We start from the raw sequence: 23469 nt of genomic DNA, 5'->3' as shown, positions 1-23469 counted from the left end.
GGTCACAGCCCTTTCACAAACCACAGGAGAGATTCTGTGAAAGACATGGGATGTCCACCTCCTTTTGTACCGCAGTGGTCAGTTTCCCCCAGTGCCGTCACCCCCTGTTCACCAGACCAGCGGCATCAAATGACTCCCACTGAGTCGGTCCACTTCAAAGAATAAACACTGGCCTCTCGTGAGGATATTTAAGTAAAGGCGGTTTAGGCGTTGAAGACCATTCCTCGAAAGGAGTGGCAGCAGTGGCACCATTTAGGATGACCTCCAAGGTGACAGCTTTTCAGAGAGGCCCTCTTGTGTATTTGGTAAATTGTTATGTTTGGTGAAAACAAGGCCCCTGTAGTAGAGACGTCCTTGGGCGCCATCTTGCCCATCTGTAACTCACTTCCTGTGGGTAACTTTCAATTCTGCCTGCCCTCGTCCTGGGACACACTGCTGCCAGGAAAAGTGTGCCCTTTGTGGAACATTCCAGAAAGGAGCAGGGTCTGCTCTGGAATATCAGTGAGCTTTCTCTGACCCGGACCTCTCTGCTTGCCGCTCCCTCTCCATCCCAGACTCCACACTTCCCACCAGACTCAGATCTCCTTCTGAAAGCAGCCAAAACCTACCACCGATTCCTGACCTGGCCCGTTCCTTACTGTAGCATCTGCCAGGAGCTGCTCACCTTCATCGATGCTGAACTGAAGGCCCCAGGTAAGTGTGGAGGTGGCACGCACGTGGGGCAGGGACCATGCGGGCAGGAGGTTTCCGGCTTTTCTGTGACCCCCCTCACTTCATATCGTGCAGCTCGTCTCTGCCCGTGGCCTGCTTCACAAGCCTGGAGTCCCTTTTCATGGTTCTAGTGCTCTGTGTCTGCATCAGCATCAGATGGCTGACGGCAGCAAACACCGGCAGTAACCCAAGGAGGGACTCTTAGGGGTAGCTGAGCAGGGGTTCAGGGCAAGGAGACCCCGCCTCCTGGCCTGTGCCTCTGCTCTGGTTAGCCAGGGGGGGTCTCTGAGGCTGCCCAGGTCAGACAGAGAAGCCCACACACAATGCTGACAAGAGGCCCTTGTTTGTTCTCTTTACCCCGGAACACGTAGCAGGATGCATGTGTGAATGGACTCAGTTCTGGCCGGGGAAGGTGGCTGGTACCAGGAATGAACAGGTAGATGGGCACCACGACCAGTGTGGGCGAGGGCCAGGTACTGTCCAAGTTTTCATATGTGGATGCTGAAAAGTAGTTCTTGAGAAGTTGCAGGTGCTATAGCAGACGTGAAAATGAGGTCTAAGAGAACTATTGTAGAGCCAGAAAAACACAATCAGGTATGATTTACTGAGAGGTGGTCCCGTAGTAGAGTAATTCATCCCATCAGTAGCTCAAAGGAATAAAGTCACACAAACATCCCAGTAGATGCCTCTGAAATGTTTGATAAAATTCAACTTCCATCCATTCCAAATAAAAATATTTAAGGTAAAAAAAAAAATGAAAAAAAAATTCAACATCCATTCCTGATATTCAAAGCCCCTCTAATATGTGGAAACTATTAATATATGGAAGGGTCCTTAATAAGGTAACAACCTTAATAAGGTAACAACTAGCAGCGTTTCCATTATTAAGTCAATAATCTTCCTCTTCGTGCTTGTAGGTATTTTGCCCATGAAAAAGAAAGAAAGAAAGAAAGAATATTTCCTCTTTCAGGAAGATAAAATTTTAATTAGATAGAGATCAAACAATTGCTTTTCTGTCAAGACTAAGAGAATAACCCAAAGCACTGTCAGACTAGTAATCAGGTAGCTAAGAGCTTTCTTCTATAATAGCATCAACCAGTAAGAAAACATAATGTGGAAAAAAAAATTTACAATAGCAACTAAAAATATAAGATAAAGACGTGAATAACCTACATAGAGAAAACAAACTTTACTGAAGGATAAAAAGTTTAAGAGACATTGCTGGGTTGAATCAATATTATAATAACATCAGGTATTATGGAAATAAATGTAAGTGCAGTCAAAAATACCAATAATATTTTTTTAATTTAACAAAATAAAGTCTATTGGACAGAATAAATGCTCTACAGTAGGATTTATTAGGTACTTATGTATGCTTAAGGAAGAGTAAGAATGGGATGGTTCTCTACTAGGTCTTTAAAAGTACTGTAAGGCTATAGTTATTAAAATAGTACACTGTTGGTATAAGAATAGAAAATTAATGGAACTAAATAAAATAGCAAGGAACAGATTAAATGTATAAAAATGTATCATATGCAACGCAGCATCCTCAAATCAGTGATGTAAACAATTGGTCATTTTATAAATGGTATCAAGGTAATTGACAGACCAAAAAAAGGAGGGGTTTAAAATTCTATCTCAAAAAAAAATTGAGTTCTATTGCAAACATAAAAATAAATTTCAGATGGATTAAATGTTTAAGTGTGGAAATCAAGACCATAAAATTAAAAAAAAAAAAAAAGACCATAAAAGTAATGGAAGAAAAATAGGTTACATGAGCCTAGCTACAAGGATGTTCATTGCTGCATTCTTTTTAATAACCAATTCCAAAAAACTTAAATATTGTACATAGTTGAATATATCGTAGCAAAGTCATTTGGTGGAATCCGCCTCACTTATTAAAAATGAGATCATAGAAATAAGGTTACTGAGATGAAAAGATGTTGAGTAACGTGTTGAGTAAAAAAGCAGGACCGGGGTTTCCCTGATGGCGCAGTGGTTGGGAGTCCGCCTGCCAGTGCAGGCGACACGGGTTCGTGCCCCCGTCGGGGAAGATCCCACATGCTGCGGAGCGGCTGAGCCCGTGAGCCATGGCCGCTGAGCCTGAGCGTCCAGAGCCTGTGCTCCGCAACGGGAGCGGCCACAGCAGCGGGAGGCCCGCGTACCGCAAAAAAAAAAAAAAAAAAAAAGGCAGCCCCCTCCCCCCGGCCCCGCCATACTAAGTATGTTGTAATCCCGTTTTGTTTTGTTTTTTTCTTTTAAATCTGTGTATGCACCTGACCCTGTTTAGTATTGGGAGTGTCTAAGTCTTATCATGTGCATTAAATACACACAGGACAGAAGTACCAAATCTTATTCCCTAATAATTCAGGGACCCTAGAAAGCGCAGGACTGAAGCTTTATATGAAAATTCCTTTGGAGAGGTTTATGACTTCCTTCCCCAACTGATCATCTGATTTGTCTGCCCAACCAATCAGCTGATCTGTCGTCTGCCAACCAATCAACTGATCTGTTTGCCTAACCAATCAGCTGATCTGTCTTCCCCCAGCCAGTCAGCTGTCCGTTGTTATAGGCTCTAAGAGCTGAACAGGCATAGGCTAGGGTAGCCAAAGTCTACCCATTACATGGACCTTACCTCCTGGTAGAGACTTGGGTGGAAGCATTAAGAAATCAGGAAGGCCTTCAGGAGAAGGGGTTGGACTAGGAAAGGTACTGAGGCACGTGGTGAATAGACAAGTCAGGCAACCTAGCTTTCCAAGGCGCCCGAAATGAACAGACCAATTTAATCTCTTTCATTCCCTTGCTCCCTGCTACCCACCCCCCAAACAAACAGATCTAGATCACTTCTGGGCTTCTTGCTGGTGACCAGAATTCCTTTAACAAGAACGTAAAGCTTTTCTTCCTTTCTATAATGAGACAGAAAGGATTTAAAATGCAAATGCCTTGGCAGGACCTTCAGTCTCTACCAAAGATCTAAATGAGTTTACTTTGAAATGGGTAAAGGAGAGGTTGTCCTGGGGGAGGGCTGTCTGTCACCTGCGTGCAGGGGGACCGCTTCCCAGTTTCAAGTGGAACCAGCTGTCTCCCCTCAGCTGGATGCACGCTATGCCTTGAGATGTTTTTGTGGGCAGCTAAGCAGGAACTCAGCTCCGAGCAGCCCCCAGCGAGCAGATGTGGGGCCAAGGGGCGGATGCGGGCTGTGGGGAGGCCCGGACTCGGGGATGTGGGGTTCTAGGCTTGGGGGACATGAGCCAGGCAGAGCAGCAACTGGAGATGGAAATGGAGTGAGGGTCCTTGGACTCAGAGCAGGGAGGACTCCTGGCACCCTAGTCGTTCACTGCTGAGGGTCTTCCCCTGGACCTTGCCCCTGGGACCATGTGAGGGCTCAGGTATGCTGGGGACCGAAGCAAATGCCTGGAGGGGGACGCTCAGGCCAGGCTGTTCATGCCAGGAACGCCTCCTCTTCCAGGGAAAGCAGAACCGAAATAGGAAACCATTAGCTCTTTCTTGTGTCAGAGAGTCATTTTCAAACAGTGAAAAAAAAACCTAGCACTCGTACAAATGTATAGCGAGCCTGTGTCAAAACGCATTCAGTTCGTTACTGAGGGGACCAGCAAGGCAGGAGGGCTGGTTTAAAGGAGGGTATGAGAAACTGAAATAAATTTCTCATGTAAGCCACAAAAAGATGGCAGAATTAGATACAAAATTAGTTAACATCATATGGGGGAATAAAACATCATACAGGGGAAAAAAATCCTTTGAAGTTATCCTTTATAGTGAGCAAAAATTACTCATCTCACATCCACAAGTGAACCTCTAACTTCACAGAACCTGAGCCCTCATGAATAGCAAGTAGTAAGTTAAACCAAATTAGCTCCTTTTACATAACCCTCAAGTGGGCTAGTTAGGAAGTGCTTTGGTGTGAGTTTGTAAAGGCACGTGGTAATCGTTTTGCCTTGTTGCTGAGTTGCTCCATCTCCAGTAACCCCAGCTGAGAGAGGCAAGAGGAGAAAGGGAGAGGGGCGGGGATGGAGGCCCCGCGACGAGCTCTTGGGGAGAGGCTGAGTCTGAATCACTTGGTGCTTACCAGTACTTTGTACTAGCCCATCGCCGTGTCAAATCCTGGGGCTGTGGGGCCTCTGGCAAGACATTTAACATCATAGGAACCTCAGTTTCCTCATCTGTAAAAATGGGCGTATATGAATGTCTCCCTCTCAGCCGTTTGTGAGGATGAATGCTGGCCTGTATTGATTTCCCGTTGCTGGGGACAGTAGGGTTTGGGGTGGTATTCGCTTAATAGATGGAGGTCACAGGGAGAAGATGACAAGGGACCTGGGGAGCTGGGCCCTCCACCCATGGAGCCTTGGGGAGTCAGTTGCCATGGAGATGAGGGAAACAGTTTATCCCACTTTGATGTGGCTGGGTGGCAGAGGAAGCGGGCAGGTTATCAAGCCTGAGGGCCTCCCCCTTCTTCCTGACTCCACCCCAAGTAGGGTCGCCTACTGCCTCCATCTGGGGGTGGCAGGAAACCTCACGTCAGTGCTTCCGGGTCCTGCCCACCACACCCCTCTTGGGTTCAGCCCGTATGTTTGTTGAGTATTTACTCTATGCCCACACAGCTGTGCAGACCATAATACTTGTCTGCAGAGGGGTCTGTCATCCTGAGGGGAGACAGTGAGCATCGTATGTGTGAGTCTCTCTGCAGTTTTCAAAGCACCCAAACCTCCATGATTGTATCTCACCCAGACCACAGCCCTGTGGAGTAAGAGGGAAAAGCAACATTCCTCCCATCTTGTGCGTGAGACAACCGAGACCCAGGAAAGTTTGATGGTTCTTGCTTTAGCTATAAAGTCAAATGTGAGAGAAGGAACACGGGCTTTCGGATAACAAAGACCTGTGCTTTGTCACTTACTAGCTGATGACCTTGGACAGGTTACATAAGCTCTCTGAGCCTCCTTGGCCAAAGTAGGACTGCGTTCATAGTAGCTCTATTTACAGTAGCCAAGACACGGAAGCAACCCAAGTGTCCATCAACAGATGAATGGCTAAGGAAGATGTGATACACACACACACACACACACACACACACACACACACACACACATACACACACACACTGGAATATTACTCAGCTATAAAAAAGAATGAAATAATGCCATTTGCAGCAACATGAGTGCACCTAGAGATTGTCATACTAAGTGAAGTCAGACAAACACCAATATCACATGATATCACTTAATGTGGAATCTAAAAAAATGATACAAATGAACTTATTTACAAAACAGAAATGGACCCACAGACATAGAAAACAAACTTATGGTTACCAAAGGGGAGGGGGGGTGGGGAGGGATAAATTAGGAGTTTGGAGTTAGCAGATACAAACTACTATCTATAAAATAAACAACAAGGATCTACTGTGTAGCACGTGGAACTATATTCAGTATCTTATAATAACCTATAATGGAAAAGAATCCAAATCACTTTGCTGTACACCTGAAACTAACACCACATTGTAAACCAACTACATTTCAAGTTAAAAAAATAGGGCTGCAATTGTTGATGATGGTGACGTTGATGCTGAGGAGGAGGGTGTGATGAGGATGATGTCGATGCTGAGGAGGAGGATATGATGAGGAGGATGAGGATGAGGATGTGATGAGGATGATGATGTTGATGAGGATGATGATGTTGATGAAGATGAGGATGATGTTGATGAAGATGAGGATGATGGTGTTGATGACAATGATGTTGATGAGGATGATGAAGATGCTGAGGATGAGGATGACGGTGTTGATGACAATGAGGATGTTGATGAGGATGAGGATGCTGATGCTGATGATAATGATGGGGATGTTGATGAGGATGATGAGGATGAGGATGAAGATGAGGATGATGATGCTGATGATGATGATGATGAGGTTGATGCTGCTGCTGCTGCTGGTGTTGATGATGATGTTGATGAGGATGTTGATGAAGATGAGGAGGATGATGCTGATGATAATGATGATGAGGATGAGGTTGATGCTGCTGCTGCTGCTGGTGTTGATGATGAGGATGCTGCTGCTGCTGCTGCTGATGTTGATGAAGATGAGGAGGATAATGCTGATGATAATGATGATGAGGATGTTGATGATAAGGATGTTGATGGCAGTGATGGCGTTGGTTGCCTTCACTGAGGGCTGACAGTGCATTCAGCACTGCTAAGGGTCAGTGTCATCTATCCTCAGAACATCCCCCTGGGGAGTTACTATTATTCGCATCTTTCAGGCGATGAAACTGAAGGCCAGACAGTTTAGCTGACCCATAGTCACATAGCTAACAAGAGTTCTACCACTTGAACTCATGTCCATTTGATTCCAGAAATCATATTCTTTGACTCCAAACACCACATTCTCATGTTCACATGAAGCTGTGTTTCTACCAAGAGGCATAGGCAGGGGACTGTGTGTGATGAAAGGCCCTGGGCAGTCCCAGCTGGTGAGCACTCTCCCCCCTTGGGCAACTTCTCCTGCCCTTTGTCCTTTCACTGAGCAGGTGCCCACCCTTTGACCTCCTTTCAAAGCAGGAACAAGCCTGGATTAGTCAGTTTTGTCTCTTAGCTGGTGGCAGGTGAATTCTGAATGTTCTTCAGTGGCAATATGTTTCTCTGGGACATGACTGATCAAGGAATTTGCATGTTATACTTTTTATCTGTGATTATGGAATGAAAGGTTTACACCCCTTGAAAGAACGTCAGACGTCATTGGCTGTAGGTGGGCCTCTGTGCCGTCGTTACAGAACGAACACTCTGACACCAGATGCGTGGGGTTCCCCCACCCACCAAACGGTTCTCCAGCTCTCCAGGCCCCAGCTGGGTATCCAGCAATTCAGTTCAGTTCCGACCCAAACTACCTGGAGTCTGGCAGACCGTACAGGCTGAGGGCTCAGTGCCACAGACCACCCCCATTTCAGATACCAAGTCTCTTACTTCTGACTGTCCAGCTATAAATCGGGGATTCCCATGACCTCCTCCTCAGGTTCTTTAATTTGCTAGAATGGCTCACAGAGCTCAGGAAAACACTTTACTTCCACTGACTGATTTGTTATAAAGGATATGATAAAAGATACAGATGGATAGCCAGATGAAGAAGTACATAGGGCGAGGTCCGGAAGGGTCACGAGTGTAGGGGCGTCTGTCCCTGTGGTGTTGGGGTGCATGACCCTCATGGCACATGGATGCACTCACCTACCCAGAAGCCCTCCCAACCCCATAGCTTGAGGTTTTTATGGAGGTTCTATTATGGAGGCATGATCAATTAACTCTTGGCCATTGGTGGTTGACTCAGCCTCCAGCTCCTCCTGGAGGGAGGAGGGGAAGGCAATCACGTGGTTGGCTCCTTCAGGCACCCAGCCCCCATCTAGAAGCTACCTCGGGGCCCACCAAGTGCTACCTCATTGGCATAAACTCAGGTCTGGTTTAAGGGGACTCGTGGTGAATAACAAAAGACACTCCTCTCACTCGTCATCACTCACTTTCCTCAGGAAAACAAGCTTTAGGAGCTCTGTCTGAGGAACTGGGATGAAGACCACATATATTTTTCTTATCGTATCGCAATATCACGGGGAGGTTTGAGGAAAAGCGTGGAGGGCACCTCTTCCAGAAATCACAGGCTGTGGTTGGTTAGGACTTAGCCAGCTGCCTATAACAGCCCACAATAACAGTAGCTTAAACTCATGAGGGTTTGTTTTTCTCTTACATTGAAAAAAATCTGGAAGAAGGCAGTCCAGGGTTGACACAGTGGTCCCACGAACATTCTGGACCGGCCTCCTCCCATCTTTCTGCTCCACCATCCTTAGCAGGAAACATCGTCCTCAAGTCACTTCATGGTCTAAGATGGCTGCTGGAGCTCTGGCCGTCATGCCCCCATTCCAGTTAACAGGAAGGAAGAAGTGAGGGGGGGTTGCAAAGAGGGGTCTTCCAGAGGCACCACCCAACTCCTTCTGCAAGGGAGGTTGAGAAACGTGAGTTATCAGCCGGGCACATTGCCCCGTGTCCGGTTGGTGAAGAAGGGGGTGGGTGTTGGGTAGATGCCTAGAAGTCTACCACGTGTGACTTCCTAGTAAGAGGGGCTGGAAGACCTGGACTGGTCCTGCTGGGTGACTATCAGCAGGGTGCTGAGAGGGCTGGGGCGGCAGGCCTCACCTCCCCCACCCCCAGGCCTGGAGACTGTGCCAGGCTGAGGCCTCGTCCATCCCACGGGCTGTTCCGGGGGGTCACTGCAGCATATGTTTTTATTTTTTTTTACATTGGCCTATTTATGCCAAGAACCAAATCCCCCCCTGCGTGCGTGTAGTTCTGCCCAGTGGTTTCCTTCCCCTGTGTTTTCCTCTCACCTTCCTGACCTGGCTCAGGCCACACCCCTTCCCACCCTCCACATCCTCCCCGCCCTGGATTTATTCACACCTGAGGCCGTGCCTCACCTTCCTGCCCAGGGCCTGCTGAGGCCTCACGGCCTGAGTCCCCGATTCCCACAGACTCTCTAGAACCCAGGCCCGTCTCAGAGATGAAGGTCAGGATACTGCTGCCTAGGGGACCCCAGAAGGGAGGAAAGCATAAGAGGAAGCCAGCTGTTGGGCGGGTTTATGTCAGGGTCCGATGTGGGTCGGGACAGGAACACAGCATCGTCTCCTGCTGGGACTGACATGCAGCTAAGGCGGGGCCTCTCCTGTCTCGTGCCAGCCCTGAGGACTCTGTGGAATCGTGGCGCTCGCCTTCTCAGGGGAAGACAGCCAGCAAACCCGGACAACGTTCTTGTTGCCCGCCGCACGGATGCCCCGGCACCGTGTCATGCCCTCAGCGTGGACGTTCTGTGAGAGTGTCGTTAATGGGGTACCACTTCCTGCTCCGTGGCACCAGGGTGATTGTCACGCATCCTCTGTCTTCCTAGTCAGCTGTCCTGTGCAGGATGGCCATTTCTAGTCACCACTTTAAAAAAGGGAAAGCGGGGGAGGGATAAATTAGGAGTTTGGGATTAACAGATGCACACTACTATGTATAAAATGGATAAACAACAAGGACCTACTATAGCACAGGGAACCATAGTCAATATCTTGTAATAACCTATAATGGAAAAGAATCTGAAAAAGAATATATATATATATATATACACATATATAATTGAATCACTTTGCTGTACACAACACGAAGTTATGTACAACTGAAACTAACACAACATTGTAAATCAACTATACTTCCATCAAAAATAAAATAAATAAAACAATCTTAAAAATTAAAAAGAGGGGAAGCTCAGGAGGGTAAAGGAAGCTCGGTTACGAAGGGGCTCACGTGCCTGGGCAAGGCGTTTGACCTTCACCGTGGCTGCCCACCATCGGCTCCCAACTGCCAGGGCCCATCCCTCGCCCGTATGAGGGGACCCTTTCCATTTCCTACGTATTAGGACCTGACACGGAACTGCCTAGGTGGGTTTTTTGTTCAGCCCTTGGGCCAGCCTTGGTCTAAGAAAGCCAGTCCCAGAAAAGTGTTCCCGTCTACCGAGATGCCCAGGGCAGGAGGAGTGAAGGTCAAAGGGGGAGAGGCGCCCAGTGCCCTGAGGCTCCCCAATAAGTGGAGGTCCGTTATCAAGAGAAGCCAAGGGGGCTTTCCTGGTGGCGCAGTGGTTGAGAGTCCGCCTGCCGATGCAGGGGACGCGGGTTCGTGCCCCGGTCCGGGAGGATCCCACGTGCCGCGGAGCGGCTGGGCCCGTGAGCCATGGCCGCTGAGCCTGCGCATCCGGAGCCTGTGCTCCGCGACGGGAGAGGCCGCAACAGTGAGAGGCCCACGTACCGCAAAAAAAAAAAAAAAAAAAAAAAAAAAAATCCAAGGAGCGGGGAATTTGATGGGTGTCTCTGGGAGAGGGGTAGAGAGTTTCAGCTAATGCTGCTGGAATCCGGGCTGTTCAGCACCGGCCAACCAGCTCTGGAAAGAACGCCCTCTGGGTCCCCCACTAATACAACAAAGTCAAGCAAACAGCAGCTCCCAGCGCTAATGATGCCGTAATCCCCAGATGACACCATTAAAGCATCCTAAGATACGCAGGTGGAGAGATAGAGGATGTTAGAGGATGTTCCTCGTCATGGAGACTAAAGGGAAGAGCAGGTTTCAAGGAGAAAGTGGTCAACAGCACCCCCGGGAGTGTGGCCCCGGCCTGCTCTGCGTTTACAAGGGTCAGAAATGGGGGCGGGGCGTTTACAGGGTCAGAAATGGGGGCGGGGCCGGCAGCGGGTCAGCAGGGCGTGCGTTACCCGTTAAAACCATTAGCTGGTAAAAGAAAAGTGTGACGGGTCAAGAGAAGACTTTGCTCTCTGTGTGTTTTGGGGGGCAGGGAGACCTGGGGTGCGGGGGACACTCCTGCAGCACTTTGTTGGGCGTTGAAGGGGCCACGAGGGGACTTTTCTCTCTCGTGTCTGTGAGCGGCCACCAGATGGCGTCCTGAGTCCTCATAGTAATCCCTGTTTCAGGGACTTTCCTGTCAAAATAGACGTAACATTAACATCTAAACATGTGACAATTACATGGAAGACACACCAAGTGAAAGGCCCCCAAAGCAAAGCAATTAGGCCCTAAGTTGGAATACTGTAAATTGGAAATGTTCGGCCATTTACTAAACAAAAGACACGGCCCTTCTGTTCACAGCCGTCTCTAACCCCGGTCTTGGCTTTCACTCCTCCGAGGGGCAGCCTTTCTGCTCCCAGGTCACACCCCGGTCCACACCCGGCAGGGCCCCTGGGACGATGTCCAGGCTCTAACAAGGAGGCTGCCTGCCCCCCTGAATCCCAGCCTCATCAGTGAGGAGCGCAAGCCATTGTGTAACAGCCTCAGCATAGTTGACGCAGAACTGAATACGTACTTCTCCAGCTACAGAATTGAGTCAAGTTGCAGGGAAAAAGGGAAAGCTCTGGCTAGTTTCTTCTCAGCACGTTTGAATCAGAGGTGACAGAGAGGTGGATGAGGCCAGAGAGGAAGGTGGGGAGGGGGTCTTTGGTGCAGAGGCTCAGCCCTAGAGAGGGACAGCGCCGGGCAGGACCACGGGCCCCTGAGGGCCCCCCAAGAGCATGTGGGAAGCGGGGCCGGGAGGCCGAGGGGGAGGCTGGGGGTTGGCCGGAGCTGAGGCTGAGCTGAGGGGTGCCTGGCACACCCACTGCAGGAGGTCACCCGGGACAGGGTCTGCGGGGACGGAACCAGGACCAGCTGGATAGCAGGAGACCCGGCCGCTTCAGGGGCCTCGGTCTCCTCCCAGGGTGCCCTGCCCCGTAGTCTCTGAAGAGTGAAGCTTTGCAGGGCGGGTGGGGCCTGGGAATCAGACAGTTAAAGACCCTGGTGGCAATGGGCCTGATCTGCCCCTTGTCCTGACCCTCATCCGGGAACTCCCAGCCAGATTCTCCAGAGCCAGGCTCCTGCGAGGTGCAGGGCCATGGCTGCTGAAGGAACAGGTAAGTCCGTGAGCTGTTCTTTTGTGTTTGTTCTTTTGGCCACAGGAATCTCCTACCAGCGACTGGTGAGGGCCGAGCAGGGCCTGTCCACTAGGAGTCATCGCAGCTCCACTGTGTGAGTGCTCTTGGGGAGGGAGGAGTTTGGGGGGTGGGGTCATGTTTTGTGCACAGCCTCTTTTTTCAGGGCTAAGGGTCTTTCATCAGATTCCTAATTGGGTCTGAGACTTTAAAAAAAAAAAAAAATGGAAAAGGTTAAAACCACCTGCCTTGGGCTTCCCTGGTGGCGCAGTGGTTGAGAGTCCACCTGCCGATGCAGGGGACACGGGTTCGCGCCCCGGTCCGGGAAGATCCCACATGCCGCGGAGCGGCTGGGCCCGTGAGCCATGGCCGCTGAGCCTGCGCGTCCGGAGCCTGTGCTCCGCAACAGGAGAGGCCACAACAGTGAGAGGCCCACGTAACGCAAAAAAAAAAAAAAAAAACCACCTGCCTTGATTGTGCCAGGTGCTGAGCGAACATACATTACCTTACTTTACCCCCAATTTTCAGATGAGGAAACTGAAGGTCAGAGAGGCCAAGTAACTTCCCCAAGGACACTCAGATAGTGTCTGAGTCAGGATTTGAGCCTTAGACTTCCTCAAAAGCCAAGGCTCTTTCCATAATGTCTTTCTGCCTGTTAGTAAAACAGCGTTTTTCCAAACTTTTTTGACTGGGACCTACAATAAAAAATGCATTTTATATGGAAGCCTGGTGTGTACACACACACACACACACCCACACACACACACACACACACACACAGAGCTGAGACAAGTTTTAGGAAATGAAAGTCACCTTCTCCCAAGGATGAGCTCTGATCTCTTCTAGTCCATTTCACTTAAAAGGCTGTTCTGGTTGTGAATCCCTGAAGTGATTTAGTTACCCACTCTTGGGTCCCCGCCTTTTGGAAAAGCATTAGAGAGGAAGCCTCCATTCCAAGGACCCTCCGGCAAACCTCCCAGCACGTGGGTGCCTGAAGACCCCAGCCTCCACCAGCTCAGAAGTTCTAGTCACCCCACCCCCCCATCCTCAGTCTGAGGGTTTCACAGCACATTCACTGAGCAAACGTTGGTTGAGTTCCTTCTCGGTAAAAACAAACAGAAAAGCTAGTGGTAGATTTTGAGAGAGACAGAAAGGGCATAAAAAATGTCTTGTAAATGTTGGCTTAGTAAGGAAGCAGGACCCTGCCAGAGGGCTGAGGCAGGTGAACGGTGGATTCTCGCCAACGCCCTTCTAGGTACTTCCTGAGCCCCGGGCACTGTTTCAGGCATCACTCCATCATACAGGCCTTTTGTTAACCCTGTGAGAAAGGTATTTTTTAGATCAGGAAACTGAGGCACGGACAGGTTCGTAGAAAGGGCTACAAGCAGAGTGTCGGTCTCACTTTGGTTTTCTGTAGGTTGGGAACAGGCGTGCAGAGGAGGTGCAAGTGGTGAGGGCCCGGGTGTGGCTGGCCTGGTCCTGTATACAGTGGAGCTCAGTGCATGTCCATGAGGGGAGGATCCAGCAGTCGGTGAAGGAGGAGGGCTCAGTGAGGGACTGTTTACTCGAGCCCGATCCCTTTTTCTTACAAATAGAGAAATCAAAATGAGATCCTTCCTAAACCCTGGGAACTCTGACAGAGAGCCTGGTCCCATTCCTGAACACTGGCCACAGGGTCGGCTCTGGGACCTCTGTCCACAGGCACTGGCAGGAAGGCCACCTGCCTGGTGCTTCTTGGCACTGGGTTTAAACACAACACAGATTTGTGAGAGAACGAGAGCAAGTGTGAGCAGTTCATACTAAAAGCCTTTACAGGTATAATACCGCGATGGCTGGAATACCTTCGAGAAAATGCAGTGATGGGGGTTGGCCGGGGTGAAATGCGAACAGACGTATGTTAACCGTTAACTGAGTGATGGATCCTCAGGGTTCACGATTCTCTTAACATTTGTGTATGTTTGAAATTTTCCGTGATGAAGACGTTTAAACACTGGGATCAAGAGGGAGCCCAGGGTCCAGGAGAAGAGGAGGCGGGGGTGGGGCGTGGCTGGATGCACCCTCCCTCCCCCAGCCCGATGCTGGCCTGCATGAGGGCTTTGGCAAGTTAGAAAGGGCATCCCCTGTAAGCAGAGGAATCAGATGCGGCCCTGACTTCGCTCTCCTTCCTCCTGGCAGATGCCACCCCACACCCCGACCCTTGGCTTGAGGAGCAGGGCTCGGGCTGAAATTTCAGGCCACCCCACACGACGGCATGTGGCTGTCCCGCTGTCCCCTCCCAAAATGACAGCCTGACTTCCAGTCAGCTCACCTAAAATACAATCCTTTTCTGCGTCATCTCGCATCTGTTCAAATATCCTGTAGGAAAAATGTTTTATGTAAAAATTAAGGTAGAATTTATTTGTGAAAATTGGGTTCAGTTTTTTAAGATTTTTTTGATGTGGACCATTTTTAAAGTCTTTATTGAATTTGTTACAGTATTGCTTCTGTGGTTTTTTTTTGGGGGGGGACGGGTTTTGGCCCCAAGGCATGTGGGATCTTAGCTCCCTGACCAGGGATCGAACGCTCACCCCCTGCACTGGGAGGAGAAGTCTTAACCACTGGACCGCCAGGGAAGTCCCAAGTTCAATTTTTAAAAGGTCTTTGAAGACCCCAGCTGAAAACTACTCAAAAGTAGATCATAAGCTTTTCCCTTGGAACTGGGACCCCTGAGCCCCCAGCCTCTCTCCTGGCCTCCAGGCCCACGTGGGCTCTGTGGCTGCCCTTCCCCGCCCCCGCGCCCAGTACCCATGGCCGGTCCTCTGTGTCCCCCAGCACCGTACTGTTGCTGAACCCGGTGGAGGTGCAGGCCGAGTTCCTCACCGTGGCCGACAAGCTGAGCACGCCTGGGCACTCCCCACACAGCGCCTACACCACCCTGCTCCTGCACGCCTTCCAGGCCACCTTTGGGGCCCACTGCGACCTCCCAGGTCTGCACTGCCAGCTGCAGGTATGTGTCTGGGACCCTGGGCTCAGCACCGCCCCCTCCCGGCAGAGCACCTCTCTGCAAAGGCAGGGTCCCCTCTCTGGTCCCTCTCCGAGGCCCGGGTCCATGGGCCTCCCTCGCCCCGAGTGACATGGCGGGGAAGTCGCTGGAGGGCTGGCCTCATTGATTGAGAGGTTTCTATTGTGCTGGGTCCTAACCCAGGTGCGTGGCACCCTAGACAGTGGGGCTGGACACAGCCTCCGAATCCAGCGTGGGCTGGGTGGTACAGGACTGAGCTTTAGGCTGAAGCTGGAAGCCCTGGGGTCTAGTCCGAGCTCTGTGACAGGTCAGCTGTGTGGCCCTGGGCAGCGCCTTCCCCTCTCTGGGCCACAGCGGTGAGCTCTGAAGTCCCTCCCAACTCTGCAGGGCTCTGGCTCCGGGCCTTTCTTTCTGACCACTTCTGGAGAATAGGAACTGAGTGAGAGGCCTGGCTCCCTGCTCCGCCGTGGGTGGTGGCAGGCGATGAGGCTGGGGACGGACTGGTCGCCGGGAGCTCGAGAAGTCGGGCGGCCGAGCCGTGGTTCGGGAGCAAGCCTGCCTCCCCCTGGGTTTCAGTCCAAGACCCTGGCAGAGCTCGAGGACATCTTCACGGAGACGGCCGAAGCACAGGAACTGGCGTCTGGCATCGGGGACGCAGCAGAGGCCCGACAGTGGCTCAGGACCAAGCTGCAGGCGGTGGGGGAGAAAGCCGGCTTCCCTGGGGCCTTAGGTGAGGCTCTGGTGGGTGAGGCCCATTTCCCCTGTGGCCCTGGTAGCCCCCCAGGTGAGCAGCCCCGGTCGGCCTGGTGCTTCTGTTTCCCATAATCATTCAGGGACCCAGGTTCTCTGACACCTCCTGGCTCCAGCATCCCCGAGGGTGCAGCTCCCGTCTGCAGGGTTAGGGTTGGGCTGCCAAGATCGCCACCGGGGCGGCCTGGGGGAGGAGGAAAAGAGTGCCGATCAAGGGCAAGGGGCTTTGTTTTCACAATGAAGACAGCATACCCCTTTGAGCCACCTCAGTCACATGGCCCACCTTGCCCCGGTGGGTCCGGGAAACGTCTGCTGTAGAAGAAGGGATGCCTGATGAGACGGCGCCATGGTCCTCCTGTTCGAACCAGAGGCGCAGAGGCTGAGACTGGGCCACATTCGTGCAGCTCACGAAAGGGCATCTGCCTGCTGGGCTTGCGAGAAGCCCTCTGGCCGTGGGCCAGGCATCCCAGCTTCCACCTCAGCCTCGGCCCACCCGGCTGCGTGTCCTGTACCGGTCCTCTCCCAACTCTGACCTCTCCTCCAAGACGGGGGGGGTCTGGGCTGGCCCATCTCAAGGCCTCTACCCAGCCCTCACCTCCTGCCCCTCCCTCCCTCGTTCCTGCAGACACTGCACAACCTGGCAAGCTCCGTACCATCCCCATCCCTGTCGCCAGGTGCTACGCCTACAGCTGGAGCCAGGACAGCTTCGGTAAGCAGCCCGCTGGGGCCCTCGTGGTGCCCACCCCCCAGACTGCCCGGGCTCTCTTCCTCTGCCGCTGCCCCTCATTCCACCCCCCTGCCAGCCCTCCCACCTGAGCAGGCTCTGAGCAGAGCAGGGGGCAGGGCACTGGGCTGCCCTCTGCCCTCCTTCTGCCCTCTGCTCCCCAAGTTCATTCTGTCTCAGCCTGTCACCCCGCCCAAGGGTGTGCAAGAGGGGTTCCAAGGGCTCGGACACCCAGACGGCGTCTCCCCTTGCTTGCCTGCAGACATCCTGCAGGAGATCCTGCTCAAGGAACAGGAGCTGCTCCAACCAGGAATCCTGGGGGACGAGGAGGACGTGGAGACCGAGGGGCATCGTGCCGAGAGGGACTCGCTGCTCTCCACCAGCTCAGCAGCCTTGCACGACTCCACCCTGTCCCTTGCCTCGTCCCAGGCCTCGGGACCCAGCCTCTCCCACCAGCTGCTGAGCTCCTTTGTCTCGGGCCTCTCTGACGGCGTGGACAGCGGCTACGTGGAGGACAGCCAGGACAGCTCGTTCGAGTGGCCCAAGAGGCCTGGCAGCCAGGAGCGCCGGGCCCACCGCAGGCCCGGGCAGTTCAACAGGATCTACAAACTCTTCAAGAGCACCAGCCAGCTGGTGCTGCGCAGGGACTCCCGGACCCCGGAGGGCGGCCCGGACGGCGCCCTGCCCCTGCGGCGGGCCGGCAGCCTCTGCAGCCCCTGCAGCCCCCTGGCCGGCCCGGCGCAGTCCCGGGCCCAGCGTTCCCGCTCCCTGCCCCAGCACAAGCTCGGCTCCCAGCTGCCCGGCTGGGCCCTGGCCCCCGCCTCCCGTCACCAGCGCCGCTGCCCCTTCCTGAGCGGGGACGAGGACCCCGGGGCCTCCACGCTGCGAGTCGTGGTCTTCGGCTCCGATCGGATCTCGGGGAAGGTGGCCCGGGCGTACAGCAAGCTGCGGTGAGAGCCGAGACGGGGCATCGGTCTGCCCTGGGCAGCAGGGGCGGCGTGCTGCCGGCGGCATCTGGGCTCCCTTCTCACCATCTTCCTCTCGGCAGGCGGCTGGAGAGCAACCGTCCGCTCCTCACGCGGTTCTTCAAGCTTCAGTTCTTCTACGTGCCCGTGAAGCGCAGCTGCGGGCCCAGCGCCAGCCCAGCCCCTCGGAGCCGGACGCCGCCGCTCCCCACAGACTCCCCGAGGCACCCCGGCCCTGCGGTAGGTCCCCGGCCCTGGGCCCAGCAGGGTGGCAAAGCGAGGAGATGTAAGCAGGCCCCAGGCACCGGAAGGGGGTGTTTAGGGGCTGCCGCCTCCTGCCTGGGCCTCTGTCCCGGGCATGGTCCCTGCCCTGCACTTGGCCCGACGGTGGGCGGGGGCACGTTTTGCTGTGTGACATGGACTGAGAGTTGTCAGACCTCTCCAAGGGCGCAGAGAAGCTCAGAGTGGGGCTGCAGGTGCCACCCAGGGCCCCGAAGCTAGGTGGCTGGGAATGACTCTCGCCCCCGCCCCAGGAGCTGGGTGCGGCCCCCTGGGAGGAAAGCACCAATGACATCTCGCACTACCTCGGCATGCTCGACCCCTGGTATGAGCGCAACGTGCTGGGCCTCATGCACCTGCCCCCTGAAGTCCTGTGCCAGGTAAGCGGCCCCTTCCCTGGGTGCAGGTGGAGGGCCCTGTCTGTGGTCACCCAGCCTTGCTTTGAAGGCCCTAGTTTGGGGGATCCAGCTTGCGGCCCCAGTGGAGGACCAGGGGTCATGTGGGACCGAGCAAGGAGGGTGGGGGGAAGCAGGGCTGAGCTGAACCCAGGGCTCGGGGGCCCAGGGAGGGGTCACCACACCGAGAGGGAGGGGCCCTAGAGGGTCCAGTTGCCTTAGGCTTCAGCTCCCTTCCTCAACTCCCAGCTTTGTGTAGCTCGGCCGGAGCCTCCCTGGAGGCCCATGGGCCAGTGAGGGAGGGGCGGAGGCCAGGCTGTGGGTCCTCCCTTGACCATTCTGTTTCCTGCTCCCGTCTCACCGTGCCCCTCCCTGGCCCTGTGTGCCTCGGGATCTCTCCTCGGTGTGTCTGCACGTCTGTCTCTCTTCCTCTCATCCTCCCTTTCTCTCTCCCTCTCTGTCCCCCTGTCCCTCGGGCTCGGCCCTCCCAACCCACAGCAGTCCCTGAAGGCTGAGCCCCGGCCCCTGGAGGGCTCTGCTGCCCAGCTGCCCATCCTGGCGGACATGCTGCTCTACTACTGCCGCTTCGCTGCCCGGCCGGTGCTGCTGCAGGTCTATCAGACCGAGGTGAGGCCTGCCCTGCCGCCTGGCCCCGCCTCTTCCCCCAGACGAGCTGCAGGGCTGCTCCCACGCCCGGGCAGCCAGCAGCCCTGTGCTGGAGCAGCCCGTGCCGGGGGCCCCTCCTGGAGGTCCACGCTGACGCCCACGCTCCTGCCCTCTCCAGCTGACCTTCATCACTGGGGAGAAGACGACAGAGATCTTCATCCACTCCCTGGAGCTGGGTCACTCTGCTGCCACACGCGCCATCAAGGCTTCGGGTGGGCTGAGCCCCAGTGGAGGCGGAGCTGGGGGCTGACACAGCGGAGAGGGCGCCCTGGGGAGGAGGGGTCCCAGGGCGGTGGGGCAGGAGGGACAAGAAGCGGGCAGGGAGGCAGAGCCCGGGGTCTGTGAAGGGCACTGGAATCAGAAGGAGCAGAGGGTCTGTCTGTGTGTGGCACAGGTCCTGGCAGCAAGCGGCTGGGCATCGATGGTGACCGGGAGGCCATCCCTCTAACACTACAGATTATTTACAGCAAGGTGAGACTGGCCCCTCCCCTCCGGGATCTGCTCCCCATGCCGCCTCCCCAGAGCCAGCCCCCTGTGTTCCCCAGGTGGTCTTTAGGCTGGAAGGCCGCGGCAGGCTCCCCAGGCTCTCCTGGATGCTGAGAGAAGGGGGAAGGAGAGGCGGTGGACCTCCCTCTCCCGCTCTGCCTCCAAAGCTGACCCCGCCCCGGGGTTCTCCCCACTGCTGAACGTGCTCAGCCCTTCTGTGAAGCGCTGGGGCCTGGCCTCAGGGCTGGGGGTGAGAATGGGGCAGAGTGAGGGACAGGGCAGGGACTGCTGTGCCTGGTGGGGGGAGCTGGGGGGGTAGCCCATGAGCACACCCCGGCTCTGGGCCACGACAGGCCCACCTCCCGGACGGGCAGCCTCCTACCTTCTTCCCTGCCTCCCTCCCTCCCTCAGCAATTTGAAAGATATTTATTGAGCACCTACTCATGTCAGGTTCTGTGCGGGGCCAGGCCCTCCCTCTTAACTTCTCTCGAGGAGGGAGACAGACAATAAACAAGGAGACAAAAAGTGCCCAAGGTAATATTAAAGAGTGGCAAGCGATGACAAGGCAACAAAAGGGCTGGTGGGATAGAGACAATAGGATTCTTTCCATGTAGTGGCCGAGGATGTGGGCAGGGGCGCTGACACTCGCTGGCTGCTGTGTTCCGGGTGCTTGTTAAACACCCACTGCGTCCCGGGTGTTGTTCATGGCACAGGAGCGTTCACGAGAGTGAGCGAAGCTCTTACAGTCTGGAGGGGTTAGATGATGCCACAACATGTATAATCACAACTGTGACGAACAGATGAGGGAGAGGTAAAGGGTTCTGTGAGAACCCTTAAGGGGATTGTTCAACCCAGTGAGGAAAGTTAGACAAGGTTCCTTAAGGAGGGCCATCGAGTCAATGTTGGAAAGAAAACCAGGAGTTAGTTAAGTAGGAAAAGAAGAGAGACGTGCCCTCCAGGTAGAGGTGATAGCATGCGCAAAGGCCCTGTGGTGAGGGAGAACATGAACATCAAAGGGCACACTGTAGGAGGACCAGAGGGGCTGGAGCAGAGACAGTGTTGGGGGGAAAGGATGATGAGGTGAAGCTAAAGAAATGGGCAGGGCTGGAATGCCAAGGGCCTTGGTTCAATGAGAGGAGTTTTGTCCTCGTCCTAAGAGCAATGGGTATCCTGTGAAGGGCTTTCAGTTTGGGGTGTGGCAGGATCAGATTTGAGGTTTGGAAGCCCCCTGTGGTGGCTCTGTGGGGAATATCAGAGTGGACCCCAGCGGGTGTGGGAAAGCCAAGTCAGAGGCTCCCGTGGTTGTCCAGGCGAGAGACATGGGCAGCCTGCACTAGGGAGGAAGGGAATGGGGCTTATGTGTGACTCACACGAGCAGCAGGGCTTAGGGGTGGATCAGAAAAGGAGAGGCTCCAACTCCTGGATTTCAGCCTTCTGCGACTGACAGGACCATTTTCTCAGAAGAAGCCCAGCTCCAGTGGGGGAGTGGGTGTGGGGCATAGTGGGTTCGAGAGGGAAGGAGAGACCAGAACAGGCAGTGGGAGGGTGGGCCTGAGCTCAGAGGTGAAATGTGGAGATGGGTGTGTAGGTGGTCATGGAGAAAGGGCCACGGGTGAGGCCCCCTCAAGGAGAAAGTAGGAATAACAGAGCGGAGGCCCCAGGAGAAGCTCCTGACACCTGCGTCCTGTGATGGGGGCAGAGGAGGGTGATCGCGCAAAGCAGAGGCCCCAGCCAGGCTGGCGGTGGGGAAGCCAGGAGCGTGCCGCCGCGGACGCCCAGGAGAGGGGAGGAGTGAACGGGATGGCATTCTCCTGTAAGGTCAGGCAAGCCGAGGACTGAGGGTGCTTGTGGGTTTGGCAACGTGGAGGTCCCTGATGAGAGAGACATTCAGACAAAGACCCAAAGAGGGGGCTCCGGCCCAGCTCTGCCTGGGACCCCCTGCCCGTGAGCCTGTCTCTCCCTCACTTGGGGTTCAGAAGATCCTCAGACCACCCCTCGAGACGTTCTCAGCACTCGCACCCTACGACCCAGTCGCCAGGCTGACCTGTGGACCAAGCCAGTGACCTGATGCTCCTCCCTGGAGCCAGTGAGGTCTATATAGGGGTCAAGGGGCTCTTGGTGAAGAAGCCGGCAGGCTCGGGTGAATGAGAGCGAGCTTCCTGGGTGTGCTGGCTGCAGGCGGCGCCCTGTCGCTGGCCGGCCTGGAGCCGCTTCTTCAAAGAGAAGGCAGGAGGCACGGGGGGGCGGGCATGCCGCTGAGAGGATCTGGCTTTGCTGCCTCCCCAGGGGGCCATCAGTGGACGCAGTCGCTGGAGTAACATGGAGAAGGTCTGCACCTCCGTCAACCTCAGCAAGGCCTGCCGGCAGCAGGAGGACCTGGGTGAGGGGGCAGGGGGAGGGGGAGGGGAGGGGAGGGGAGGGTGGGGCAGGGGGGAGGGGGAGGGGAGGGGGACAGGAAGGGGGAGGGGAGGAGGGGTGGGGGTGGGTTCCTGAGCCTGGCCTGAGCCACCCTTGCCCTTCAGACTCCAGCACGGAGGCCCTGACGCTAAACCTGACAGAAGTGGTGAAAAGGCAGAACCCTAAATCCAAGAAGGGCTTCAACCAGGTAAGAGCTTTCCTCTCCTCTCTGTCATCCCCTCGGGAGACTTACTGGGCGTGTGCGTGTGTGTGCGTGTGTATGCGGGGGTGTCCAAGGGCTGTGCTGGGGCCTGTGGGTGGGAGGGTGCGCACCTGTGGGGCTCCGTGGTGGCCTCCAGGGCAGCCCCGAGTCCAAGGCGGAGTGGCCTCTGTGTCAGGGAACCCGGGCTGTCACGGTGAGGACAGTGGGGTTTCTCCTCCCAGGACACTTGCTCCTTCCAGACTCAAGAAAGGGCAGAGGCTGGGGAGGAAGCGGGGCCCGATGGAGGGACCAGTCCCCTGCAGGCCCATCGCCTGGAGCGCTGGCGGCCGAGCTCCTGCCCCACCCCCTGGGCCCCGTTGGGCGGTTCCAAGGGAAGAAGTTGCCGAGGGCGGCAGCTCTGGGGCCAGGGCTCCCGGCTGACCCGGGCCTTCCTTCTAGATTAGCACGTCGCAGGTCAAAGTGGACAAGGTGCAGATAATCGGCTCTAACGGCTGCTCCTTCGCCGTGTGCCTGGACCAGGACGAGAGGAAGATCCTGCAGAGTGTGGTCAGGTAGGAAAGCGGGGGCCCCCCGGCTCTGCTGCAGCACCCACCCAGAGGCCTGGAGGGAGCTGGGGGGGTGGGAGGCCTGCCCTGACACCTGCCCTGCCCCACAGGTGTGAGGTCTCCCCCTGCTACAAGCCGGAGACGAGCAGCCTCCGCCCCCCACCCCAGAGGCCCTCCTACCTGCAGGCGCAGACGCCACCCGACCTCTGCTCCCTGCTCTGTCTGCCCATCATGACTTTCAGTGGAGCTCTGCCCTAGCGGCCCGGCACCGGCCTGGACAGCGAGCCCGGGGGCAGCCTCCTCGGAGCCCCTCCCTCTTGGAGGGCCTCGCTCCCTGTGGAGAACTGGACGACCCTGTGCTGGGTCAGGGTCCCGCTGTGGGCCCTGCAGCAGGCAGGGGGCAGGGGTTAGGGGGTTGGTGGCGCCTCCGGGCTCTGTCTGGGAAAGAAACAGGCATTAGGGGGAGGGGCCTGGCCCTGCAGCCCCTCAGATCCCTCAGGTAGAAAGGAGAAGGATGGGCGGGCCTGGCCTCTAGTGTGGTCTAGGATCCTTTCTAGAAGAAGGATCTGAGGCTCTGGTGCTCTGGGGTGTGGTTTAGGCCTCCTCCCCCAACCCTTGGCCAGGCCCACCCCTTACTTTGTCAGGGACTTGGGGAGCCCTTGGAGTCTGGGATTTCAGTCCCCCTACTCAGGGGTTCAGGTGGTAGAAACGCAGATGCGACTCTTCTAACCTCAGTGCCGTCGCCCCCATCCCACGCCCCTGTCACTCACACACACACACACACACACACACACACACACACACACACACACCCCCTTTCTCTCTCTCTGGAGCCTCTTT

At 55.0% G+C, this 23469-nt stretch overlaps 1 protein-coding gene across 1 annotated transcript in view; it reads left to right on the top strand.

Annotated features, from left to right (window-relative positions):
* The window catches only part of PIK3R5 (phosphoinositide-3-kinase regulatory subunit 5), a 71851-nt gene extending 48775 nt beyond the window's left edge, over window positions 1-23076 (top strand). Inside the window, exons 5-19 of the mRNA XM_059998145.1 lie at window positions 555-693; window positions 12226-12295; window positions 15010-15184; window positions 15776-15929; window positions 16575-16658; window positions 16936-17623; window positions 17722-17878; window positions 18172-18297; window positions 18811-18939; window positions 19097-19190; window positions 19373-19449; window positions 21751-21844; window positions 21987-22069; window positions 22523-22635; window positions 22740-23076. Of these exons, the coding sequence (XP_059854128.1) occupies window positions 555-693; window positions 12226-12295; window positions 15010-15184; window positions 15776-15929; window positions 16575-16658; window positions 16936-17623; window positions 17722-17878; window positions 18172-18297; window positions 18811-18939; window positions 19097-19190; window positions 19373-19449; window positions 21751-21844; window positions 21987-22069; window positions 22523-22635; window positions 22740-22887 (2331 nt within the window). The 3' untranslated portion in view covers window positions 22888-23076. The remainder of the gene's footprint in view (window positions 1-554; window positions 694-12225; window positions 12296-15009; window positions 15185-15775; window positions 15930-16574; window positions 16659-16935; window positions 17624-17721; window positions 17879-18171; window positions 18298-18810; window positions 18940-19096; window positions 19191-19372; window positions 19450-21750; window positions 21845-21986; window positions 22070-22522; window positions 22636-22739) is intronic.
* Window positions 23077-23469: the final 393 nt, after the last annotated feature.

The sequence above is a fragment of the Delphinus delphis genome, chromosome 19, assembly GCF_949987515.2.
Source record: "Delphinus delphis chromosome 19, mDelDel1.2, whole genome shotgun sequence".
NCBI classification, from domain to species: domain Eukaryota; kingdom Metazoa; phylum Chordata; class Mammalia; order Artiodactyla; family Delphinidae; genus Delphinus; species Delphinus delphis.
This window is presented reverse-complemented; position numbering and strand designations above follow the sequence as displayed.